Here is a 23,257-nt window from a genome sequence, read left to right as displayed (position 1 = left end):
AGTAATTTAGGCTGTATTTGAATTTTAGTAATTTGGCCTTTGAAAGCCTTCAAGTACCTTTCCCGTCAGGCTAATAGATTTAAAAGATCTGGATGAATGAGCAATCTAGTTGTGTTAGATGGCTACTGTGCTGTATAGCTGACACTTTTCCTATACTGTTGTAGAATAAACCACTAATTTTTGCGGTACTGAAGGAAAGAAAAAAGAAAAAAACAAAACACCAAAACCACCACAGATGATTTACCACTAAATACAAGACAAATTCATCTATTTTAAATAAGCCTGTGATACCGTAAAGAACCAGACGAATATCTGTATTGGGTCTGTCTGAGATGGAGTTAATTTTCCGCATAGCAGCTCTCATCATGCTGCAGCTGTATTGGTAGCGAGCAAGGTGTTGGTAACACACCAGGGTTTTGGGTGGTGCTGAGCAGTGCTGGCACACATCAAGGCTGTCTCTACAACATTCTCTCCCTCAGCAGCAGGCTGGGGGTGGGCAAGATCTTGGGAGGGGACACAGCCAGGACAGCTGACCCCAACTGACCAAAGGGATATTCCATACCATATGACATCTGCTCAGCAATAAAAGCTGAGAGAAAGGAGGAAGAAGTGAGGGCATTCATTATTGACAATGTTTGTCTTCCAGAGCAACCGCTATGCGGCCCTGCTTCCCAGGAAGTGGCTGGACATCACCTGCTGACGGGAAGTAGAGAATAAATCTTGTGGTTTGCCTTTACTTCAGTGCACAGCCTTTGCTTTTGCTTTATTAAACTGCCTTTATCTTGACCCATGAGATTTTTTTCTGTCTTATTTTTCTCCCTCTCTTCTGTCCTGCTGAGGAGAGGAATGATAAAGCGCCTTGGTGGGCAACTGGCATCCAACCAAAAACAAAATAAAAAAATGAGCTGATAGATCATGTACTGCCTCTCTGTCCTCATGTGAGAACGTTCTCTGTCCTAAGGTTTCCAATCTACGCAAGGCTGTCTTGTCCAGTTCAGTTAGAACCTGCCTTAGGTGATCCTTAAAAGACTTTGCTCTAACTTTTATTTCCCTGTCTTCCTTATAGAAAATTCCTGGAAATTCAGGTAAACATCCCTACCAAGGGACATAGCTCGAAACTATTCCTATATTCTCACATTTTATGTGTATTCTATTCTGCAGATGATTATAATTTACACTTTTGGGCAGAGAGAGGCATTGCACAGTGTGATCCACACGTTGCTTAGCTAATTGTTTGCTTTGTTGGTGTACATGTTTAGTGAGATTTTTAATGCTTGCAAAACTGGAAGTAATTTTAAACAGAAACTTATAATTGAAGGGATCAGTCAACGAGTCCTAACTATGTTTCTTTCTTAGTTTTCAATTGCATAAATGTATACATTATCTGGTGGGGAATGAATTCAAAGAATAAACTCCAATTGTAGCATCAACTTTACATAGTGCTAATGAGAATATGCATGGAGCCATTCCCTTCTTGTGGGGCAAAGCCATGCCAGCAGGTTAGTGTAGCTGGAAAATACTCAGAAATAAGTAACTAGGAAAATAAAGACTAAAAGAAAACTCACAAGGAAGAATGTGAGCGTTTTATTTTATATATATATATATTTATAGATAAACACACAACATATGATTGAAATAATTTTTAAAGTTACATAAAAAGTCATGACTTCTAGATTCCTCCCCCTTTATGGCAATTCTGATGATAGAATTATTGCATTTGATACGCAATGTTGATCTTTTAATGCTGACCTTCAAATAACTGACAGCTGAATATGAGTAATATAATTGCAAAAACTCCTTTAAGTTGCTAAAGTAAGTATAATGTTACCAGCAGAGAGCTGAAACAAAATGCTTTGTATGGCTTTAAAAAAGAGACTAACCCTGAAGTCATTAGAATTCTCTCTTAAAAACAGCAGATAATAGAAAATTGATTCTTACTTTTTGGTTTTCTTGTGCTATAAGGACAAAACAAGTTCTATAGAACAGCATATATCTATAACAACACATAAATCATCTGGAAGTCTTCTAATAGATAAGGGTATTTATATATATACACACACATACATAAATGCGTATGTATGTATATGTACACAGACATACATATGTATTCATTATGTTTGTTTTGTTGTTTGATGTTTTCCAGCTTTTGAACAGCAGTGCAATCTTGGCCTAGAGGGAAGACACGTAACATTTAATACTTCAGCCAAACATAATTGATAGGAAATGTCCTCATGCTAAATTGGCATCAATCAGTACAACAGTGTAATCATGAGTACTTAATCATAGGTAGAAAATGCTAGAATAGTGAAGAGAATTTCTTTCTTAAGCATTTTATTGTCTGGCGGGCTAAGTGGACATAGAGCAATGCAGGGTAATAGCATAAAGCATCATTATCATGTTGTTACATTCAGACTTGAGTGACACTGAAAGAGCTGAATTAGTCTGATAAGAAAAACATATTATTAAATTGCATATGTTTTAAAATAATTACTATATTATCCATCCTATAGCACATAATCTTTTATTGCATGAAAGAAAAAACAAAAATCAGTCTGTTACAGAATGGTTCACACAAATAGAAAACCTTCATTCTAACGTGATTATGAGAGAAAGAAAAATCAGAGTATGTGTGATCCAGATGGAAGCCATTGCAATGAAGTTTAATTTTGGATGGGAGCATGTTTAAGATCCATTTTCCTTTCACCCTATAACCTTGATAAATCCTCAGCACAGGCGCATACTATGCTTAGATTGAAACAGTGCACCTAGGCAAAAAATGTGTGATACTGTGAAAACTTCATTAGTTGTTTCTGTCTCTGTGGAGCTGGAGTGTGCTAGTATTCAACCCTAGAAACATGTGAATAATTTCAAATTAGAAACTGGTGAATTGGTTTGTTATTGCATCTTCTTGGTCTGTGCCAGATGAACGTGAAATATATAAACTGTAATTTTATATCAGGCTTGGTACTTGCATTAAAATGAGAAGTACTGATGATGTATGATGATTTATATCTTACTTCTACTTCAAAAACCTGTTTAATCACATCAGTGTCTTAAATGGAGGAGCATCTTTCCATAACTTATACATCTGGTGTATTAACTTTAAGTGAGTGCTGCAGTACTCTGCTATCTTAATTCAGGAAATTCATTATCCAACATCTGTTTTAGAAGGCAACTTGCAATATCATTGGTGACAACTAGTTTCCATAGTTTCCACTGGAGTAATAAGGCTATATTTTCAACATCAGCACATACTGCTGAACAGCAAGCAAGTCAAATCATGGAGCTATATGGTAACCGCAGAAGGGGAACTACAAAGTTTTGCAGATAAATAAACTATTGTATCAGATTTCACCAATGAAAGACAAAGCCATTGTCATTATGGGAGAAAAAAAGAATCTCACATTTCTCATAGGTTACTGTGAAAATCGGGTTCTTGCACTGGATTTACAAACCCCCTTTCTCCTAGTTACACTAGCCTACAGGCTCAGATCATTGACTTAATAGCAAGCTATTTGTTAAATTATATACAGAAAACATCACGTATATTTCTTCTGTTGTGTTTTACACCCCAAAGCTTTACTGTAAAGCAGGATTATATCCTCTAATTGCTATAGAACAACTCCATTCCACATTAATAAAAACACAAAATATTTGGCAGTACAGAGGATCAATAAATGCACTTATATATAATATATATTACATATAACTGCAGGAGTAGAAATATTTTAAATTGCAGTTAGAATACATATCAGGGAATGAAAAAACAAAATCCAAGGATTTTATTTCCAGGAAACAAATTGTATAATCCAGTGCTGAATATGTTTATTGACTGATTTTTAAATTTAAATTTAAATGCATTCATTAGGTGTGTGAGTTCACTTACGCTTTTTTGGGACAGAATTGGTCAAGTATGCTACTGCGATGTAATTAAAAGCAGTAAAAGTAAAAGGTACATAGAACTTGTAGATTCACAACTCTGTGCAAATACAGTTGTTTGTTTCCAATCTTTTGTGGGTGCACAACCGTGTGCTTTGAAAGCATGGCTGTAACTGCCTGCTGTCTTAACAAAATACAACGTGGAGGTAAACCCTAGCTACTGTGAGCTGGGCATGTTCTGCTGTGGTGATCTGAAACTTGCATGGCAAGAAAATTTCAGACCTAAGAGAAACAAAACTACTATGAAGATGAAATTGCATCTTAAAGGAGGTGGGTGTGATGCTGTGAATAAGAATTAATTTACATTTGCAGGAGAGTGTGATGACAGTTGAACAGATCCTGTTTCAAAATTACTTCAGCCCACATTCTGGGAGTGTTTAATTCAGCATAAGAAATGAGTCATTCAACTGCAGAGTTTTGTATGGGTTACTAGTATGAACCTGAAACTTGTTTTTAAGCTGCCAAATAATGTATAACATAGGATTTCCTTTCACAGAATCACAGAATGGTTGGGGTTGGAAGAGACCTCTGGAGGTCATCTGATCCAACCCCTCTGCTCAAGCAGGGCCACCTAGAGCTGGTTGCTCAGGACCATGTCCAGATGGCTTTTGAATATCTCCAAGGATGGAGACTCCACAACCTCCATGGGCAACCTGTGCCAGTGCTCAGTCACCCTCACAGCAAAAACATGGTCTTGCATGTTCAGATTGAATGTCATGTGTTTTAATTTGCACTCATTTCCTCTTGTCTTATCAGTGGCCACTACTGAGAAGAGTCTGGCTCTCTGTTCTTCATTCCTTCCCTTCAGATATTTATGCACATTGATAAGATCCCCCTGAGCCTTGTCTTCTCTGGGCTGAACAGCGCCAGGTCTCATAGCCTCTCCTCATATGAAAGATACTCCAGTACCTTAATCATCTTAGTGGCCCTATGATGGACTCACTTGTACTCGGGAGCCCAGCACCGGACACAGTACTCCAGGTGTGACCTCACCAGTGCTGAGTAGACAGGAATAATCACCTCCCTTGAGCTGGCAATTCTCTTCCTAATGCGGCCCAAGATACCCTTGCCCCAGGGGCACATTGCTAGCTCCTGATCAGCTTGCTGTTCACCAAAACCCCAAGGTCCTTTCCTGCAAACCTGCAGAAAACTGCTTTGCAGCCAGTGGGCCATCTGTATGTACTGGTGCCTGGGGTTGTTCCTCCTCAGGTGCAGGACTTTGCACTTCTTGTTTAACTTCATGAGATTCCTCTTTGCCCATTTCTCCAGCCTGTCAAGGTCCCTCTGAATGGTGGCACAACCTTCTGGTGTGTATTAGCCACTCCTCATTTTGTATCAACTGCAAACTTGCTGAGGGAGTACTCTATCCCATCATCCAGGTCATAAATAGAGATGTTGAACAGTAATGGACCCAGGATCGACCCCTGGAGTATACCACTACTGACTAGCCTCCAGCTGGACTTTGGGCTGCTGATCACAACCCCTGGGCCCAGTCATTGAGACAGTTTTCAGTTCCCCTCGCTGTCCACTAATCTAACCTGTACTTTGTCAGCTCGTCTGTGATGATATTATGGGAGATTGTGTCAAAGACTTTAGTAAAGTCAAGGTAATCAATATCCTCAGCTCTCTTTTCATCCACCATGCCAGTCATGTCATTGTAGAAAGCAATAAGATTGGTCAAACATGATTTTCTCTTTGTAAGTCCATGCTGATGACTCCCAGTCACCTTCTTGTCCTTCATGTGTTAGGAAATGCTTTCTGTGGGAATTTTCTCCATCACTTTCCCAGGGACTGAGGTTAGAATGACCAGCCTGTAGTTCTCCAGATCTTTGTTCTTGCCTTTTCTGAAAATAGGAGTAATATCTGATCTCTTTCAGGCTTCAGGAACCTGTGCTAATTGCCATGAGTGTTAAAAGATATTTAAGAATGTCCTCATGATGGCATCAGCCACTCATGGGTGCAACCTGTCAGGTCTTAGGGACTTATGTATGTCCAGTTTGTTTAAGTGCTCCCTAACCTGCTTTTCCTCCATTGAGGGATATTCTTCCTGCTCCTTTCCCATTGGTCTCGGGAGCCTGAGTTTCATAAAGGCAGGTGAGACGCCTATTCATGCTGTAGAATATGGTTTAGATGCTACTCTCAGTACTGCCCTAGCCTCACACGTGAGTGAGCAGTTCCCTCCCCAGCAGAGATTTGTGTGACATGTCAAGAGTTGGGAACTGCAGAAGTATTGAGAGTTGGATGGTGCACAGGTCCTCAGAGCATCAGGAAGGAATACGATGGGGAAGGTTTCTGTGTCTTTGTGGTCTGATTTAGTTATGGAAGTGTCTTAATGGGTTAGTTTAAATAATATATGGACTGAAGGTGGAAAAGGACTGATCCTGACTGCAGTTTTGATGTCAGACAGTCCCAGTCTGAGGAGCCAAGATAGCAGCTGATACCAAGTAATAGTATCCAGTGGATATATAATACTAATTGTATGACTTTTCATAGTCACATCTTTTTTCTCTACTTCAAACAATGGCATATTCTGTTTGTTTGAAGACTTTGTCCATCCGTCAAGACAGATCTTCTTTGTTAATTGTCAAGTAAGTACCCATGGAAAGTAATAAATAGTGGAAAAATGACTTCTTGAATCAAGTAGTCAGTTTGTCTTGATCAAAGCACTAGCTTTTTTTTAGAAGTTTAACAAAAATAGAGCAGATTGAAGCTGAACAGTTATGATTTCCATCTGTAGCCTTTCTTCCAAGTTCAAGGTAGAGTTGCAAGGGTTGGCATTAAACTGCCATTGAATGCTTCTCCCCAAGGACGACTGTGTTCCCAGCCAAAACCTTATTCCTATTTTTGACCCTTGAAAATACAAGTTCATCTGCTGGCATCTTTCTAAAAATTATTTTCTACTTACAAATATTCAGCAATGCTTGAGAACCTGGTGTCTTGGGATTATTTTTTTTTTTCTTTTTGTGATCTGTGGAAATTCTGTTTTCCAAATCTTAAAACATGTGGCCCTGATGGGGAAAAAAAAAAAAAAGTGGGAGTTAGTTAGGAAGAAACAAGTGTGTTTCCAAAAGCAGAAAACAAAATTATAGTTTAATAACAGTTGATTCTAGTAAAGTAAGGAAAAGGCAAGATGCCCTCTTCTAAGACCTAGCAAATTTAGGAAATCTTAGCCACCAAAACCTCTTTGGCTTTGAATCGAGATAGATTCATGTTCCGCTGCTCAGTGTCTCTGAGACTGTGACCTCTTGCAAAAAAAGAACCAGAACATCCAGTAAGATGGGGATATTGAAAAAAATAATAAAAGAGAAAGAAAGAAAGAAAGGGAGTTTTTCTAGTGCACTGCTGGAACAACCTGAAGGATTTTCTGGTTGGAAGCTCTCAGATGAATAGTTTGTCCTAACTGTAAATTATGTTTGGGGAAATGGAAAATTCAGAAATTACAGGAAGGAAAGAGATGCAATAGGATACAGAAGAAATACTCTAGGAAGTCATGCTTGAGTCTTTAACCAGTCCCTGAGCTCATCTCAGATGTTTTGAGTTAAAAAAAACAAAGGGAAAACAAGGCAACATTTTCAAATATTGTGTTGGCTGTATAAAATTGAGTTGATGGTGCATTGCATTCTGTAGCACATACAGCCTTCTTCCTTCATTCTGGATATTTTAAGTTGGTGCTGGGAAATGGCCCTAGAGAGGTGAAGGAAAGATTGCTTTGCCAATAGGACGAAACCTGAAGAAATTTGAAGTGCTCCTGGTTTATGCAGTGCAGCTGTCATTAGTTGAAAAGCTACTGCATAGGCTTCTAAGGTGTATCTTTAATTCCGTTATATCTAGGTTTATGCTTAAATGTTTAACAAGAACTGATATATTTACAAATACTCTCCCAAATCTCTGCCAATCTAAAATGAACCCAGATGAAGGAAATCGATGAGGTGAAATTTAAAACCTGGTAAACTCCCCAGGCAGTTGCAGAAATGTGGCACTTGTAAGGCTCTGCTTCTGTTAAGAAAGGATGCTTTGGAGGTTTCTCAGTATTGAAAAAAATATAGGATGGGCTTGGTAAGAAAGGAAAAATAATTCATTGGTCACTAATATGTATTGTAATATTTCAAAAAGATTCTTCTAACAGCTCTCTCAGCCTACTCTTGCTTCAAAACCCTTTTCATAAGGATATGGATGATAGTCCTTACCAGTCTGGAGTCAGTATTGACTCAAGAGGACAAATGGCACTCAAAGGGAGCACTTTATTACAGCAGACTCCACCATCTCCAGAGAGAAGGCAAAACCACTTGAAAGTAAATACATTAATTATAGGTTTGCTTTTGGTTTGCTCCTGTTCTTTATGCAGAAGGAAATGTAGGATTGGAACGGGCTTGCGTTTGGGGTTCTTGAGACCGAGGAATCCTGGGACACAGCTTGCCAATTATTTCAAAATAAAAATAAATTCACAGTCACCCACCTGCCATAGACACGGTGATGGTGGTTGTCCAGAGAGCATTTTTGGGAAATTAGTTGCAAACTCTTTCTTTAGCACATACAAGGAAGTGGATTCTCAAAGGAAAGAGACCAGGCAAGAAGAGGCGTCTGGTATCTGTCTTCTCATTTTTGTCATGTGCAGAAAAATAAAGCTAATGGTTTAGCTGCTGGTGAATGGGCCTATGGCAGCAGACTTGAGAGCAGTTACAATTTTCCAGTTTGTGTACCCTGAAATCACCAAGTTGAGTGATGAAAAAAATCTGTGTTTTTAACAGCAATATCAGGTATGATGATTTTCAGAATGCCTCAGTGAGGCTCTGGGATGACAGCAGGAAAGACTGGACTTCAAAATTTCAGGTTAAAAGACAAACATTTTCAATCCAAGTTATTTATAGGAAGTTTTAGGAATCTGGGAGAATCATGAGACTTTTACCCAATCCACTTAGGCAGAGCAGTGGTGAGTGTAAATGACAGTGCGGGTTAGTCAGACCTGCCTGGGAGACAGCTCAAACGGAGAATTTAATCTCATAAACCTCAGGACTGGAAGGCTTAAATTCAATAAAATAATCTACCTTTGCTGCTAAGTAGGATTAGTTGCAGCCACCAGAATCTGAGAGTACTCAGCATCTTGAGGTGTGATGAAGTCATATGCGTTTGCCTTGCTTTGCTATGGTGAATTTAAATGCATAATGAGACATTGATATCCAGTACCTATCCAAATTTGGCATTAAAATGAATGGCAGACATTGACAATTTAATTACATTAAATATATTTCAGTTTTAATTAAATACATTTCAGTTAAAATAATTGATCATTTGAATTATGAAAAAAAGAAATAAACTAATCTGAGTTAATTCCATTTATAGAATCATAGAATCATCTAGGTTGGAAGAGACCTTTAAGATCATCAGCACTCTTTCCTTTGACAAAACAACAGTGATGAAGTTACTGTTATTTCTTTAGTGTCCACTCATATTTTCTATGATGAGGTGAATTATTATATTGCAAGATGAGGTATTTGGTTGTCCTAAACTTGACACATCGAAGTAAACTTAGGACATTTTACTTGAATGGAAAAGCAGAAGGAATGTCTAGCACAGATTTCCATGCTTCTAAAATCAATAATGCAGAACTGGGTTAATTATGATTAAATAGTAGCTTGGAACTGATGGGTTCACAATTGCTTTTATTCCATTCCAAATACTTACGCTGTAAGTCTATAAATAGTTCCTTAGTTGGAAAACATGTAGTGCAAGGTGATGGCTATTTCTTCTATTGATGTTAAGATAGCTCACCGTAGGTTTTCTAGCAGAATAGAAGACAGGTAAGGAACCAATAGTGCATCATTCAGCTAATAATTTTGTGTTCATAGCTGAGGCTTATTAGCACTAGCTATTATTTTTAGATAAAAATGAAGTTATATTTTTAGTGATACGACTAAAACTCCTGTATCTCCACAACTTGCCACCTGCCCCAGCTTTCTGTCACAGAACAACACTGAAATCAGTGGGGGTCTCTTTTCTTTGTCAAGAATATAGGGTTGATTTCAAACCCCAATCATGATTCTAGAGCAAAATCAGGGGTGGGATTTGAGACCGTCAGGTCTCAGCGAGGCTCTGAGTTCCTGGTTTAGATGTGTTTGTGGGGTTTGTATGTGTGGGGTAACTGCCCTGAAGTCCCGAACACAGGTGGAGTCAGCGGGCTCTGAATCAGTGTATCAGGTTTGTGCTGAACGGGAAATCAGCTCCTGGGATCCTCTTTCCAGCTGGAATTTGTGAGTCCAGTTTTAAGGTGGCACTGAGCTCAGCAAGGTACTTCAGTGCATATGAGTCGTGCTCACTCATATGTTAAAACACCTCCTCAATCTGACCTTGTATTTCCAGGATTAAAAAAAAAAACAAATCCAACAAAAAAAAAAAAAGCCCAAGCCTCACTGTCTTAAGTCTCGTTTCCTAATTATTCAACTGTATTTTTAATATCCACATTCAGACTGCAAATTTAAGAGAGGATACTTATGGCCAGGATAATGTTAGCCATATTACTAATTAATAATATTCCCTTAGGAGATGGTCTACAATATATGCTATGTTTTAAATACCTATACTTGTTTTCGTACAAATTTAGTAAACAATTAGAGAATCTTTTTGCTTTAGCTATTTAGGAAAGACTGAAGAATTAGTTCTAATATAAAAGAGCAATTAACGTTTAGCCTGGAAAAAGTTCTATGAACATTCCTTTCTCCCAGTTCTCACGTGTGCGTTATCTGCTATAACATAAGGAAGAGAAAGCAATATTTCATCTCTGTGAATAAAAAAGGAAAGTAACTTAATAATTCCTTTTTTGTGAATTTCTGACTCATAGCGCAGAATTAAATTTAATAAGGTTTTCCTTTGATAAAGGGCCAGATTAATAGCTTCAAAGAGATTTAGACATTTCGATACAATTCAGTGATGGGCATTCATAATAAGCAGGGAAGACCACCATATATGCACTTATATACCATTATTTAAATACTATAAAAAATTAAAACAAATGTCAAAAAATGTTTGCAAGTGCAGAATGGTATGCAATGCAGTAGTTAAGAAACTAGGTAACATTGCTCTTTTAAAATACTTTGATATGTCTGTAACAGCATGATAATGTGTAATGGAAAGAAACTGAACGTGTGTTTTCCAAGCCCATTTTACCTCCTTCCTTTATTTTCCCCTTTTGCTGCCATTTATAATTGCCAACTGTGTTGCTTGGAAATGATGGGAAAGTATTGAATGCTATTTGTTTCTTTTATTACAGGAAATTTGTTCAGGTACTAGGAAGTTGGAGTTTAATCTTCAATGATAAGAAGATCATGTTGAAACTCTTTAAAAGTTCAGTTTAAATTCTATCATGTCACATTTGTATAAAAATAAACCAGTTTAAAAGATAATACACCAGTGGGCTTGCGAGTCAGAAATGGAAGTTGAAGAAGTTATATGCTAATGAATCTAGTATTATCTAGGGAATATGATAGCTAAGTCTGACCTTTTTTTATCCCATTTGCATCCCTCCAGTATACCTGAGGTTTTCCTCTTGAAAATACAGTTTGGTCCCATGTACAATGCATATCATCACGATTACCTGATGCAGGAATATACCATATTTGGAGCAACACTTAAGTGTATGCAGAAGTTGGGATGAAATACAGAAACTCATGTACTACATGGAAAATCTTGCTATAAATACATCTGTTTAAAATCTGTTTTTCCACCTCTGGGTGCTGTTTATAAATAGATTTTTTACCTTAAGTTTTCTGGCGCCATTCCACATGACAGCCTACATGTCTCCCTCCACTACACTGCCACTCCTTGGGTTAATAGTTGTGCTCAATCTGGATCTTCAGTTGCTTCTGTTGAGATGTTCTCAGTGAGAGGATCCTTCGGTTGTGGAGCTTATTTCGATTTTCCCTTCGAGCCTGGATTGTTTGCATTTGATCAAAAGCCGGTCGTCTTGTGCAAGCACCTGGGGAGGGATGGGTTAGATGCACTGGCCATGAAGTAACATAAGAAACTGAAAGATTTTGAGAGGCAGAACTTTATGCTACTTTGTAATAAGCAGTTATTAGCTGATATTCTGTTAAAAAATAAATAAATTTTTAAAATAACAGTGATAATTGTGTTAAAGTACCCGAAACCTTCCTTAATGCATGCTGCAGAGCAGCAAAGGAGACATTATAAATACAGATGCCATATCTCCTGGTGAATAATCTTATTTACAAGGCTTTATGCAGTAACATAATAAAATATATTCAAATTAAATAATAACAAATATAGAACTGATTACATATTTTTATTGTGTTATATATTAAATTGTTGAGCTTGAAACTCTGATAATATTTTCACCTGTATCTGGCTACATTAATTACAGCACTTACTAAGTCTTACACAATACATTCCTAATCTGGCATACATCATGTACTTTAAAAAGAGTGAAGAGACACTTGGGAATGAATGTTTCTGTACTTGGTGCATTGTCTAAGCCTTTCTTTATAAATTATTTTACTACCTCCTATTACTGTTTGTCTTTTCCTTAATCATCTTTCCTTTTATCTCCAATCTTATTCTGAAAAGACAAAACCTACAGCATCTTATACCTGATGCATACCTGCCTAATGGAATTAGTAAAATGGATTTTTTAAACTTACATACTTGAGAAAATACTATATGCTAAATTGTTCGGCTTGCCATTTATTTTGTTTTTCCGATGGCATCTTATTTCATAAGTTTCTTCCCATTCTTTTAAATTTTTTTGTATATTTATTTCTAAATTTGCATTATTTCTCATTTGAAGTTTGGTGTAAACTTCAGAAAGTTAGTCTAAATTATTTTAATAAGTTTAGGTTCTGTGACAGTTCAGATGGTGACCCTGAGATTCAGTAGCAGCGTCTTTTCATTGTCTTTTCCTCATGTTTATTGAATTTAATGTGGAGAGGGGGGATCCTCATATACCTGCTTGTTCTCCTGTGATTGTCCTCTGTATCATTACACTGACTATCCATAAATCTCTCCGTACTGAAACTAATTCAGATTATAGTAGTTTAAACCAAGCAGATTTAAAATATCTTTGATTCCAGCAGTGAAAATTGTTCTTGTATTTTTACGGCGCTATTACAGACCATCTTCCCAGCATGTTTTGTTTTATTTTTTTCCTTAGTATGTAAAAAAGTCTTGGCTCTGGGGAGGATGTGCTATGCTGTTTAGTGTGGGTTAGTCAGATTCCTGTGTAGGAGAGCATGAGAAATACACACACTGTGCTTTCTGCCTCGACCTCTGGCTAGGGAGAGTGCCTGAGGAACTGCTGCCTCTCCAAAGCCAAACCCGGATGGTGGCCTGAGGTTTCTGGAAGGAGTTTCTGTGCCTGCTGCTATGACTGACAAAGGAAGGAAAGTCTTCATCCTTTTTCTTGCCGTCAGTCGAGCTTTGCCCCAGTCTGTGCCACCAGTTTCTTCTCTGCCAAGCAGCTGTGCCAGGCAGCGATGCTGCTGGTGCTGGTGCTGGTGCAGTGCCATCAGGAGAGGAGACAACGCTGCTCTGCTTGGAGTATCAGCGATACAGGTCGTCTTGTTTATTCTGAGCTTACAAAAACCTACCTAGACACAGCCTATGGCTAAACTGGATGATCAAAGAAAGATTCAGGGTTCCTGAAGGGATCCAGGCACAGAATCTAGACCAGAACTGGGGTTGTTCTGAAGAAATCCTTATTCTGGGAGAAGAGAGGACCAAATGCACAGGGCATCCCCACAGCTCCTCTGTCAAGACACAGTGCTGCTGCGATGAATCACCCTTCCACCAGCTCCTGCTCCCAGGATGTTACAGCTGGGTCTGTGGTGCCTGAATTTAAGATATTCTCTGTCTCCTGACTTGGAATCAGACCACAGTTATTAATAGATTTCAGTATATGTTAGCATTATTAAGAAAGTTTCTGCTCTGCATTTGTAATGGACTTAGCGTTTATCAAGGCAGTCCTCACTCCAAGGGACAGCTCATGTTATCTTAAACCTATATTGCAATAGGCCAAAGAAATACTAATGTTGCTTTAAAAACTAATTCCTGTGTCACGTATCGAGTTCAGTGCCAATGTACTATGTGCGGTCAACTTGTACAGGTTATCCCCTAATGGGATTTTTAAAAGTTCTAAAATAATTCAGAAGCCATAAAAGAAAGGGCACTTAACAAACCTGTAGTAAGATATTTTCTCACCCAGGCTTCTCATCCTTCATTGCTTTTTCCAGTCCTCTCAGGTCGAGCAGCATCTCTTGTTTACTGTGCCATGTGGGACCGAGAGAGCGTAGCTGTAGCTGGGCTGGATGAGACAGGCACACTAAACGAGAGTAAACGTGTCTGAATTTTGCCGGCTGCTGTTGCCATCCCTGTTATCTTTGACAAGGGGGCTGCAAACCTACAGCAGTGGGTTAGCAGGAGCCAATACAGGTCCTGTCTGGCATAGCTGGGGGAAAAAAAAGATGCATAGGTACTATGTATAGCTTGTTACTTTCATTTGCTTTAATGTAGACTATAGTAGACAGTTACTCCAACCTTAAGAGCAATTAGTGATCTCATTAGTAGTGGTGCTCCAACAAACAGCTGGGTAAAAGCAGCGGCAGTACTGATCCTCTCCCTGCCTCCTTGGAAGCAACTGGGTTTTCCTGGAGGAAGACCAGTCACATCACATCCCTTCCTTCCTAGGAGCCAGTGTAAACATCCAGTGCAAATCCATAACGATTTCTTTAGGAGTAGGTGGCTATGCTGCCCTCCCTGCAGCCTGCTATATGCCCTCTGATCGTATTACCAGTTCCCTTATATATCCCTTTCAAGTGCCAGCTGTAAATAACCACACGTCTCTGGCAACCAGGATTCACTCAGAATTAAATTCAGGGATAGGGAGCTGTCAGCTAACTGACTTCTGTGGCATCGTAGCTGTCATTTGAATGAATTACAGACCACAGTATCCGTTTGTTTGGGAGGCTGTGAGCAAAAGGAGTGGAACGAATTGGGGCAAATGGCTGAAATTTAATACGGGTTTCTGCAGGTTTTTCAAACATCATGCGCCCATCTTCAGTGTAGTTGTTTTGTGTGGCTAACAGCATTTCCATGTAAACTGGAATAATCTTCTGTTGAAAGCCCTCTTTGGTGTGAAAAAAAATATTAAATTGAATATACAATTCGATGAGGCTTATTTCACTCTGTTCTAGCAAAGACTAAAATATCTGGATCGAAGTTTCATAGCAGTTGCCTATGCACAATTTACACTCTGGGATTGGCAGCTTCTCTTCAGATGCTGAGGAGCAAGATGTACCCCCTCCCTTCCACGCTGCTTGTAGAGTGCGGTGCCCCATGCTGATGATGCCAGGCAGATTTAATTGTGCATGCTCAAAGAGAAAAATGACATCCACGCTTGGGTTAGTGCTCTCTGTGGCAAGCTGACAAATCCCCCAGCTGTCAACTAACCTCAAAGGCAAGTGTACGTGGCTCCAGCTTATGTCTGTTTGCATTCTGCCCATAGGCATTTATAAGCTGAAACTCATATTGTCTGCAACACATTCAGACTGCTACAGAGAGAAATGTATGGTGTGTTTTATGTGTTTCAATCACTAAGGGTGACCCACACAATTAAGGTTTATTTTTCAGACAGACTATAAGCAGGTAAAGACGGCAATTTTTTGCATATGTGTCAAGTGAAAGGGCATAGTGTTTATGGCTATGGATCTGGCTAAGTTGCTGATTGCTTAGAGAAAATAATTTCTTCCTTGGCTCAGATGGATTATATTTATATTTTTATGTATTTATTGGGGTTACTGGCTGCCAGAGAACTGTATGCACACAAAATGGCCTTACTTAAGTGCCAATATATATGGGCAAATGCAAAGAGGCATGTGTTGCTAATGCAATATTGGAGTCACGGAGGAGGACTTCTGGCAGAAGCATTGTCACTTGTGGTGCACTGCAGGCTGTCCATCTAAACCTATCATTACCTGGCACCTATGCTCTAGTGAAATAATCAGACCAATCTGTGAATGGGCAAAAAGCCATCTTAACAGATGGCTTTGACTGTAGGTAACCAGGAAACCATGCATATACATTAAACATGGGTTCAGAGAGCATGGGTCTTATCTAGGAACATCAAAACAGCTGTCGGTTTTGAGCTCCTCCGTATACTGTTGAGAACATACGCCATACCCATTGGACAGCCACGCTGGGTGGGCAAGAGCCATCTCCCATGCTTCTGATGACCTTTGTAGGAATTGCTTGGTTGAGCGTGGTCTCAGCTACAGATTAATCTTGTGTTTTGCAATGAACTTTGAATTTGTATTAGAAAGACAAAGAATGAAGTTTGAGGATGCAGTTGCGTCCACCTAATTTGCATGCCCAGCTGAGGCACTCTCTCACCCAAATTTTATGTGGTGGAGAGGGCTATGCAACCTACCTGGCACAATTGTCTCAGTTTCCTAAGTAGACAGTGATAGAGAGATGCTTTGGATATGTGCAGGGAAATGTCTGATATGTTTACATTTTGAATGCATTAGTCTTAGAACAGGATCTTAGAATATAAAGAAATGACAAGAAATGCCAAATAATCTCTATTGACTCAGGATTTAGTTCATCAAGCTCTTCTGGTACGGAGCAGCTAGTGCTATTCTTCTTTTTTGTAAGAGTCTGATATTAAAGCACTCAGCTAGAAAGTGAGAATTCCTGGGTTCTCGGCCTCTTCAGTATAATAAACTGCAGATCCTGACCCCGTGAGTCCAGGTGAGTGGTTCTCACCATGCTTTGAAGCTGAATCATAGCACAGCTCACTGTCATGAGACCACAGAGAACACAAAGAAGCGGTGACTCCAGGAACTCCTCACCACCAGTTATCTTCACAGGCTTAGTGCTTCCCCATGTGCACAAAGGAGCATGTGGACAATGTTGCTTTTAGTGTCCAAAATCAGTATGCATCTAAAAACAAACACACAGAAAAAGGCTATTCACATCACCTAGCTCTGCCTAAAATTCACTGGGTCTTCTGTGTCCTTTTGGCTGGCTATGGGTTTTTCTGAAGCATGTACTCCATGGAAATTTTAGGCTAACTGGAGTTTAAGCTGCCTGAAAATAGCCCCAAGGCAGCAACATCAGGATTTAGGGGAGATACTCCAGCTTCAGTGAATCTGTGCAAAAACATGGAGCCCTGGAGCTCTTTTACTGATGCTGGGAGCTGGGCAGGATGCAGAAGTGCCATGGGAGTTCAAATCCATCTCCTGTTTCCTGTCTGCTACCTGAGTGCGGGAAGAGAGCATTACAGGATGCAGGGTGCATATGTCTGTGAATGTGGGGTGCTCTGTTGGCAACAGACAGCTTCAGAGAATATTAGGTGCCTGAGAGAGAAAGTGTTTCCTAGTTCAGGCAGTGCAGACTGAGATTTCCAGGACTGTAGGACCTCTGCATAGGCCAGCTGTAAATTTGAGTTACTGATGCCTCAGGACCTTTGGGAAGCACTCTAAGAATTATAGAGAAAATAACCACAAGAAATGCATTTATTTTTGTGACTACTTTTTCACTCAGTTAAAATCAAGGAAATTGACGACTTAAATACAAGGTGTTAATATGTAGTTGGTTGTCTGTAGAATTAAGATACCTGTAAATCTGTCCTAGTAATAGCAACACTATGTGGAGGATAGTCTTCTCTTCACATGATACATGGCTAGCTTAACTGTGTAAGGAATGTGTGTGTGCTATAAAATGTCATCTGTATACGGACCAAGTGAGCCCTATTCATACTTCAGAATTGTCAATGTGAAGAATTGTGGTGATCATTTTAGGTTTGACTTCATAACTCTGCATTCTTAAGGTAGTTTGCATTTAACCTAAATTACTGTCCCCTTAACTGTGGAGTTAGAATGAAATTCAGCTGTTGCAGATAAGAGTAATGATATTTATTAATAGTGCAAATCATTCATACACATGGAAAGACTTAAACATGCAAAACACATCAGGACAGGAGATCACAGTCCTTAAGGGACTGATTTATCCCTGACTTCTAGGAGGCTTTGTTATGCTAATGATAGATATATATTCCCGAAATCCGTTGCCTCTGTCTATGCCTCACCCTTTGATTTCTTTATTAGCTCTCCTCCCTTGTCACTACGTGTTCTTGTTAATTCAGATCAGGTTTTGCAGCTTGCGTCATACTTTGCTATTTTTCACCAAAATGGCTTACTGAGTTCTCTGGCAGCTTACGTGCTTTCCCCTGTTTGCTGCACCTCTCTGGCACTGCTGCCAGAAGGGCCCCTGGGTGAGCTGCCGCCAGTCGGACTCTGATACTAACGGGCTTCCTTTTTTCCTAGAGCAGTCAAAGCAACCGACCTAATTAACCATTCCCAGCCCTCATTAATTGGGTAATTTGGGGTAAACGTGTTCATGTACTCTGGAATACTGAATGTTTTATCTAATTACATAATTTGTTTCTGAGGCACTTACTTAAATATTGCTATTTGTGGTGGCTCCAGGTGCTACTGACTTTGCTGAGGTTGTAAATCCTTGGTATTTCTGTAGTCAAGATGCATGTTTAGGTGAATAGTCGTGGGCATGGGTGGTTAGCTCACCTACAGTGGCTGTTTGCAAACATTGACCACCACGATACGAGTAGACGGCACCCTTAGTAACATCAGTAAATGGAAAAGCTGTCCGTAGGTAATAATGTCTTTAAGGATATAAACAAGAGCAAAAAATAGAGGTTAATGTAGATTATCAGCTGTAAGAGTAGCTATAAGACTATTAGACAGCTATAAGAAAACCTAAGAAGTACAGGATGTTTCTCATGAGCTTATTTAATACAAGGAGTAGGGGTTTTGTCTGAAACACAATATACTACTGCAGTGTGCAGCTACTTCATTATACTTTCTTCAATACAGGTATGTCTTGCAACATCTTGTACTCTCTCTTGGGACTAGATATATATGAAACAGCAACGGCATAATTTTGCTCATGTGCTAGGCTCTGAACTCAGCTACAGTTAAATATTCAGCAGGATACTCTAGCTAGACTCATGTAGCAGTTCTGAAAGATTAATTCAGTGTTATGTTTCTGTTTAATGAAAGAGTTGAAGTGAGCATTTCTGTTGAAAATTTCAGATTTCAGATTTAGAAGATTATGATTTTTATTATGCTTTTTAAAGGGCACATAAGATAAATGTTCTATATAGAGTTAATTTTTTATTTAAATCTTCCTTTTTCGAGATACCCTTCCCAGCATCTTAATTACAGTCTTCCATGTATTTTGCTGTCTTTTCCTTGCTGTTTCAAAATACATTGTACTTATTTCTTAACTGGGCATGCAGTAAATAACCTATAGAAAAGCTAAGGGCATTGCATAACAAAATGGTGCAGATTTACAGATCTTGCTGTATTTTATAAATTTAATTTGGATTTTCTGTTTGGTCAATACTAAGATTTTAAATGATATGTGTATCTGAGCAAGGAATAGCAGCTTTGAGGCATTTTCTGGTAGAAGTTCATTTATACAGTCATGTTCCAAAGGAGATTAAAGCAGCAAGTTCCAATTTCTATCCCTTGCAGGTCCTTTCTTCCCCCCGCCCACACACACATCTTTCTCTTACAAAATTTACTTGCATTATTAATGAAGTTCAGTCCTAGCACCAGCGTGGAATCTGAAGGGTAAACTCAATCAGTAGGTTTGAAGTCCTAATCCTGGTAAAGCCAGTGTGAATAACAGATGATATTAATCAAGGCACAGTAGATGGTACCTGTTCAGCTATTGCTGTAAATGTGACCTGATTGATTCTATCTGTGTTTTTCCCTCTGTATTTCACAGAGCACATTGATTTAGGAAGATGTCTTTGGCTTATTACCATTAATGTTAGAATGATAGAAAAATGTGCAAGAAGATTTGGGGATTGGTGTGAACTGAAAGCCATTATCTGGTTTATTAGCCAATTAGGGATTTGTTTTTAATTATTATTCTGCTGCAAATATCATGCGTTTTATTGTATAAATGGGATTCTATTCTAAATTCATTAATATATTTTATTCCAGCTGTACACCCTAGAAATTTAGAAGGGAAATTATGACCAGGTCTACACTCTCTTAGAACAAAACAGGATCATCACTGTATTTTCAAACAGATTTCTTCAACCTCAGATTTGTTTTTGTAGGAAGAAAGAGGCTTAGCTCTTTTGTGGAGTATCTTTGGGATGTATTCCAAAGATTAAAAACAAACAAACAGCGCCCCCCCCCCCCCAAAAAAAAAAAAAAAAAACAACTTAGTGGCAAAGCTTTCTGAAAAATTCTTCTCCCATTTCTCCATCCCTTCATACATGCTTCAGTCCACCATCCTCTCAACTGTTTAACACAAGAGTTGGTTTTTGTCTTCTAGAATTAGTTGATTTGTTTCATAAATCAGATTTACCAAATGGCCCTCCCTTCCAACAATAGCATCTGTTCAACAGGGAGATCTATAAACAGTATCTTGGGCACAGGGGAAGATGGATGAGAACTTCACAGAATCACCAGAATGTCTGTTGGAAGGGTCCTCTGGAGGTCATGTACTTCAGTCTCCATTCCAAGCACTTCTACTGCCAACAGAAAATGATAAATAAGGGAGGGCATGGCTTTGTCTAGTTGAGTCTTGAAACTATCTGTGTAGCCTGTTCCAGGTTTGCACTGTCCTCCTAGTGAAGGACTTTTTCCTCATGGGCAGCCTGCATCTCCTAAATCACCTCTTGCAGTTATTGCCCCTCACTGCCAAGGGCTTTGTCTCCATCACTGTGTAGCTCCCCTTCAAGTACTTGCAGACAACTCTTTTATATCACCACTTAGTGTCCTCTTCAACAGACTAAAGAAGCCCACCTCCCTCAGTGTCTCCTCATAGTTCATGCACCCTGGGCCCCTGACTATTTTGGTAGTCCTCTGTTGGACCTTCTTCAGTTTCTCCACATCCCTCTTGAATTGGTGGGTCACACCTGGACAAAATACTCTGGCTGAGACCTAACCAGCACTGTATAAAGGGGATAGTAATTTCTGTCAGGCTGCTGGCTGCACTCCTCCTAATGTAGTCCAGTGCAAAATGTACCTAGTTCCCAAAGGAGAGCACCCTGTTGGCCAGTATTCCACCAGACATCCACCAGATCATCTTCAGCAGTGCTTTGACTCAGTCTGTTACTTCCCAGCCTCTAAACACGTGGGCTTGCTTATTCCAGCCCACGGGCAGCACACCGTGCTGTTTCTTGTTGACCCACAGGAGGTTCACATCTGTCCTTCTAGCTTCTCAAAGTCCCTGTAAATTACAGCTATGTTGTTCAATGTGTCAGCCATCTACCGCTAGCGTCATCAGGAAATTTCTTAAGCCCACTGTGCTGACAAAAGAAGTTTATTATATATATGACTCTAGAAAGTTGGGAAGAAGAAAGAATCAGCCATTCCCTGGCTCTGTCTCACTGTTCCCTTGGTCTTTAACTTGGCTAAAAAGAGGTGTCACTTGTAACGCATCCTGGACAGTCACCCACCCAAAAAGCAGCAGGTGCTGTAGCATTTTCGGGCCCTTGCACGACAGTCAATGGCGGCTGCCTGTGGGAGGATGGAAAGACTGAAGGGCTGAAATTCAATAATCCTTTCTGTTTTGAAACACTAATTAGCTGTCACACAGTTCTGCTGCCGGAGACCTGGCTACTGCAGTGGCCTCTTATTACCGTGATCAGCAGGCAGAGAGCTGAATACAAAAGGAAGGAAGCTAAAGAAAAAGGAACTTCTGACTGAGACAAAGGTTGCAAAATAAGTAAAATATTATGTGTTTTGTATCAGTAAGAAAAGGAAATTCATCTGATGGTCTGTTTACTGAGCCAGCAGAAGCTTGCAGTGCTACAGAGTCGATATCCTGCGGTCTTAAAGTGGGCCTATTTTATGTCATTTAACAATTTTATATAATAAACGTAGCTTTGTTACTTAGGAGTCCTAAAGAGAGAGCTCCTTTCAGAAGTTGTTTAGTGGATATACAGAATAACTGAAGGCTACATTCAATTATGCTAATTGGTAGTGGATTAAATCATCCGATCAAATGGATCCAGTCTAAATTTTGCATGTTACGGTGCAGTGTAAGGTGAAATTTATGTTTTGAGTGCATAAAGATAGCCAGGGATGTCTGCCAGAAAATATATATTTATAAAATGCATTTTTTGATCTAATTTCAAGTTTTTTGAGATTGGTACCTTTTGTATGTGAAAGTCCGTTTGCATCTTGTATATAGATATGTTCTTAATGTCTGCTTTGTGTTTATGCCTTCTGTGCCTTGTGTGTTTTATTTTGCGTGTACGTGTTCTTTATGGCCACCTTAACTACCCATATAAATTTGTCTATCCACATACTATAAGTAGTTGTCCACTCCCGCTGTATGATTTTTCATAATGCAGGTGACAATGCAGAGCAATTCACCCAAATACCATCCATGTAATTTCTGGTTTGGGTGGTTTGGCAGCTCAGCGCAAATACACAGTTTCAGCAAGTGTCATCTTTTGCATTTCAGGATTACAATGATGAAATTCGTCAGGAGCAGCTGAGAGAACTGTCGTATTTGAACGGTTCTGAGGATTCAGCACGTGGACGGGGCATTCGAGGAAGAGGCATCCGTGTGCCACCTGCAGCTCCTTCAAGGTGTGGTAGCCTGAGCTATTATGCTAATTGCTTTAAAAAGAGTAAACAATGGTAAAACAAGCATAGTTTTTAAAATAAATAAATAAATAAATTGCATACACATCATGGTCAGTAAACCAAAATATTTTTCTTCTGATAACTTGTGTGGTCTGTGCTGTGCCAGGTTCTTTGATCTACAATTCACAGGCTGTAGTGGGTGGCATACAAGTATCAAACGACAAATCAGAGGAGATTATGAAGCCAGTTAAAGGATATTTCTAGGAAAGACCATTGTTATGCTGGTACAGAATCAGTATGGTCAGTAGCATAAAATCATTGGTCAATAAAACAGCATAGTCAGAGAAGACTGCTAGTCTGGATGGAGCTTTATTTGCGAGATAAATACTTTTTTTTTTGTATGCATAGTGTATCTGTATATATTACATTATATATTATTTGTTGTATGTGTTATCAGTTTTATATGAATTTCATTGGTGTCATCTAAAAACAGTGGTGTATGAATGTTACCTGAATTCTTCCAAGTATTTTTTCATATATAGGTAACAGATAGGTCTGCCTGTTCATAAGGCCAGTGTATAATCTTAATACACTCTTTCAGACTCATTTTTTACTGTGAACCCTTAAGAAATGTGTTGCCTAAGGCATCTAAGTTACCTAGCTACTTCTAGGCA

At 39.1% G+C, this 23,257-nt stretch overlaps 1 protein-coding gene across 9 annotated transcripts in view; it reads left to right on the top strand.

Moving 5' to 3' along the window:
• The window catches only part of KHDRBS2 (KH RNA binding domain containing, signal transduction associated 2), a 379,312-nt gene that overhangs the window by 225,178 nt on the left and 130,877 nt on the right, over positions 1 to 23,257 (top strand). For all 9 annotated transcript variants that reach the window (XR_008576623.1, XR_008576622.1, XR_008576624.1 and 6 more), the window contains exon 5: positions 22,459 to 22,586. Coding sequence is in view for 4 of the 9 variants with exons in the window: in XM_054822253.1 (XP_054678228.1) it covers positions 22,459 to 22,586 (128 nt within the window). In the remaining 5 variants the exon portion in view is untranslated. The remainder of the gene's footprint in view (positions 1 to 22,458; positions 22,587 to 23,257) is intronic.

Source organism: Grus americana, chromosome 3 (genome assembly GCF_028858705.1).
Source record: "Grus americana isolate bGruAme1 chromosome 3, bGruAme1.mat, whole genome shotgun sequence".
NCBI lineage: Eukaryota > Metazoa > Chordata > Aves > Gruiformes > Gruidae > Grus > Grus americana.
The sequence above is the reverse complement of the archived record's forward strand: the minus strand, read 5'-3'. Positions and strand labels throughout refer to the sequence as shown.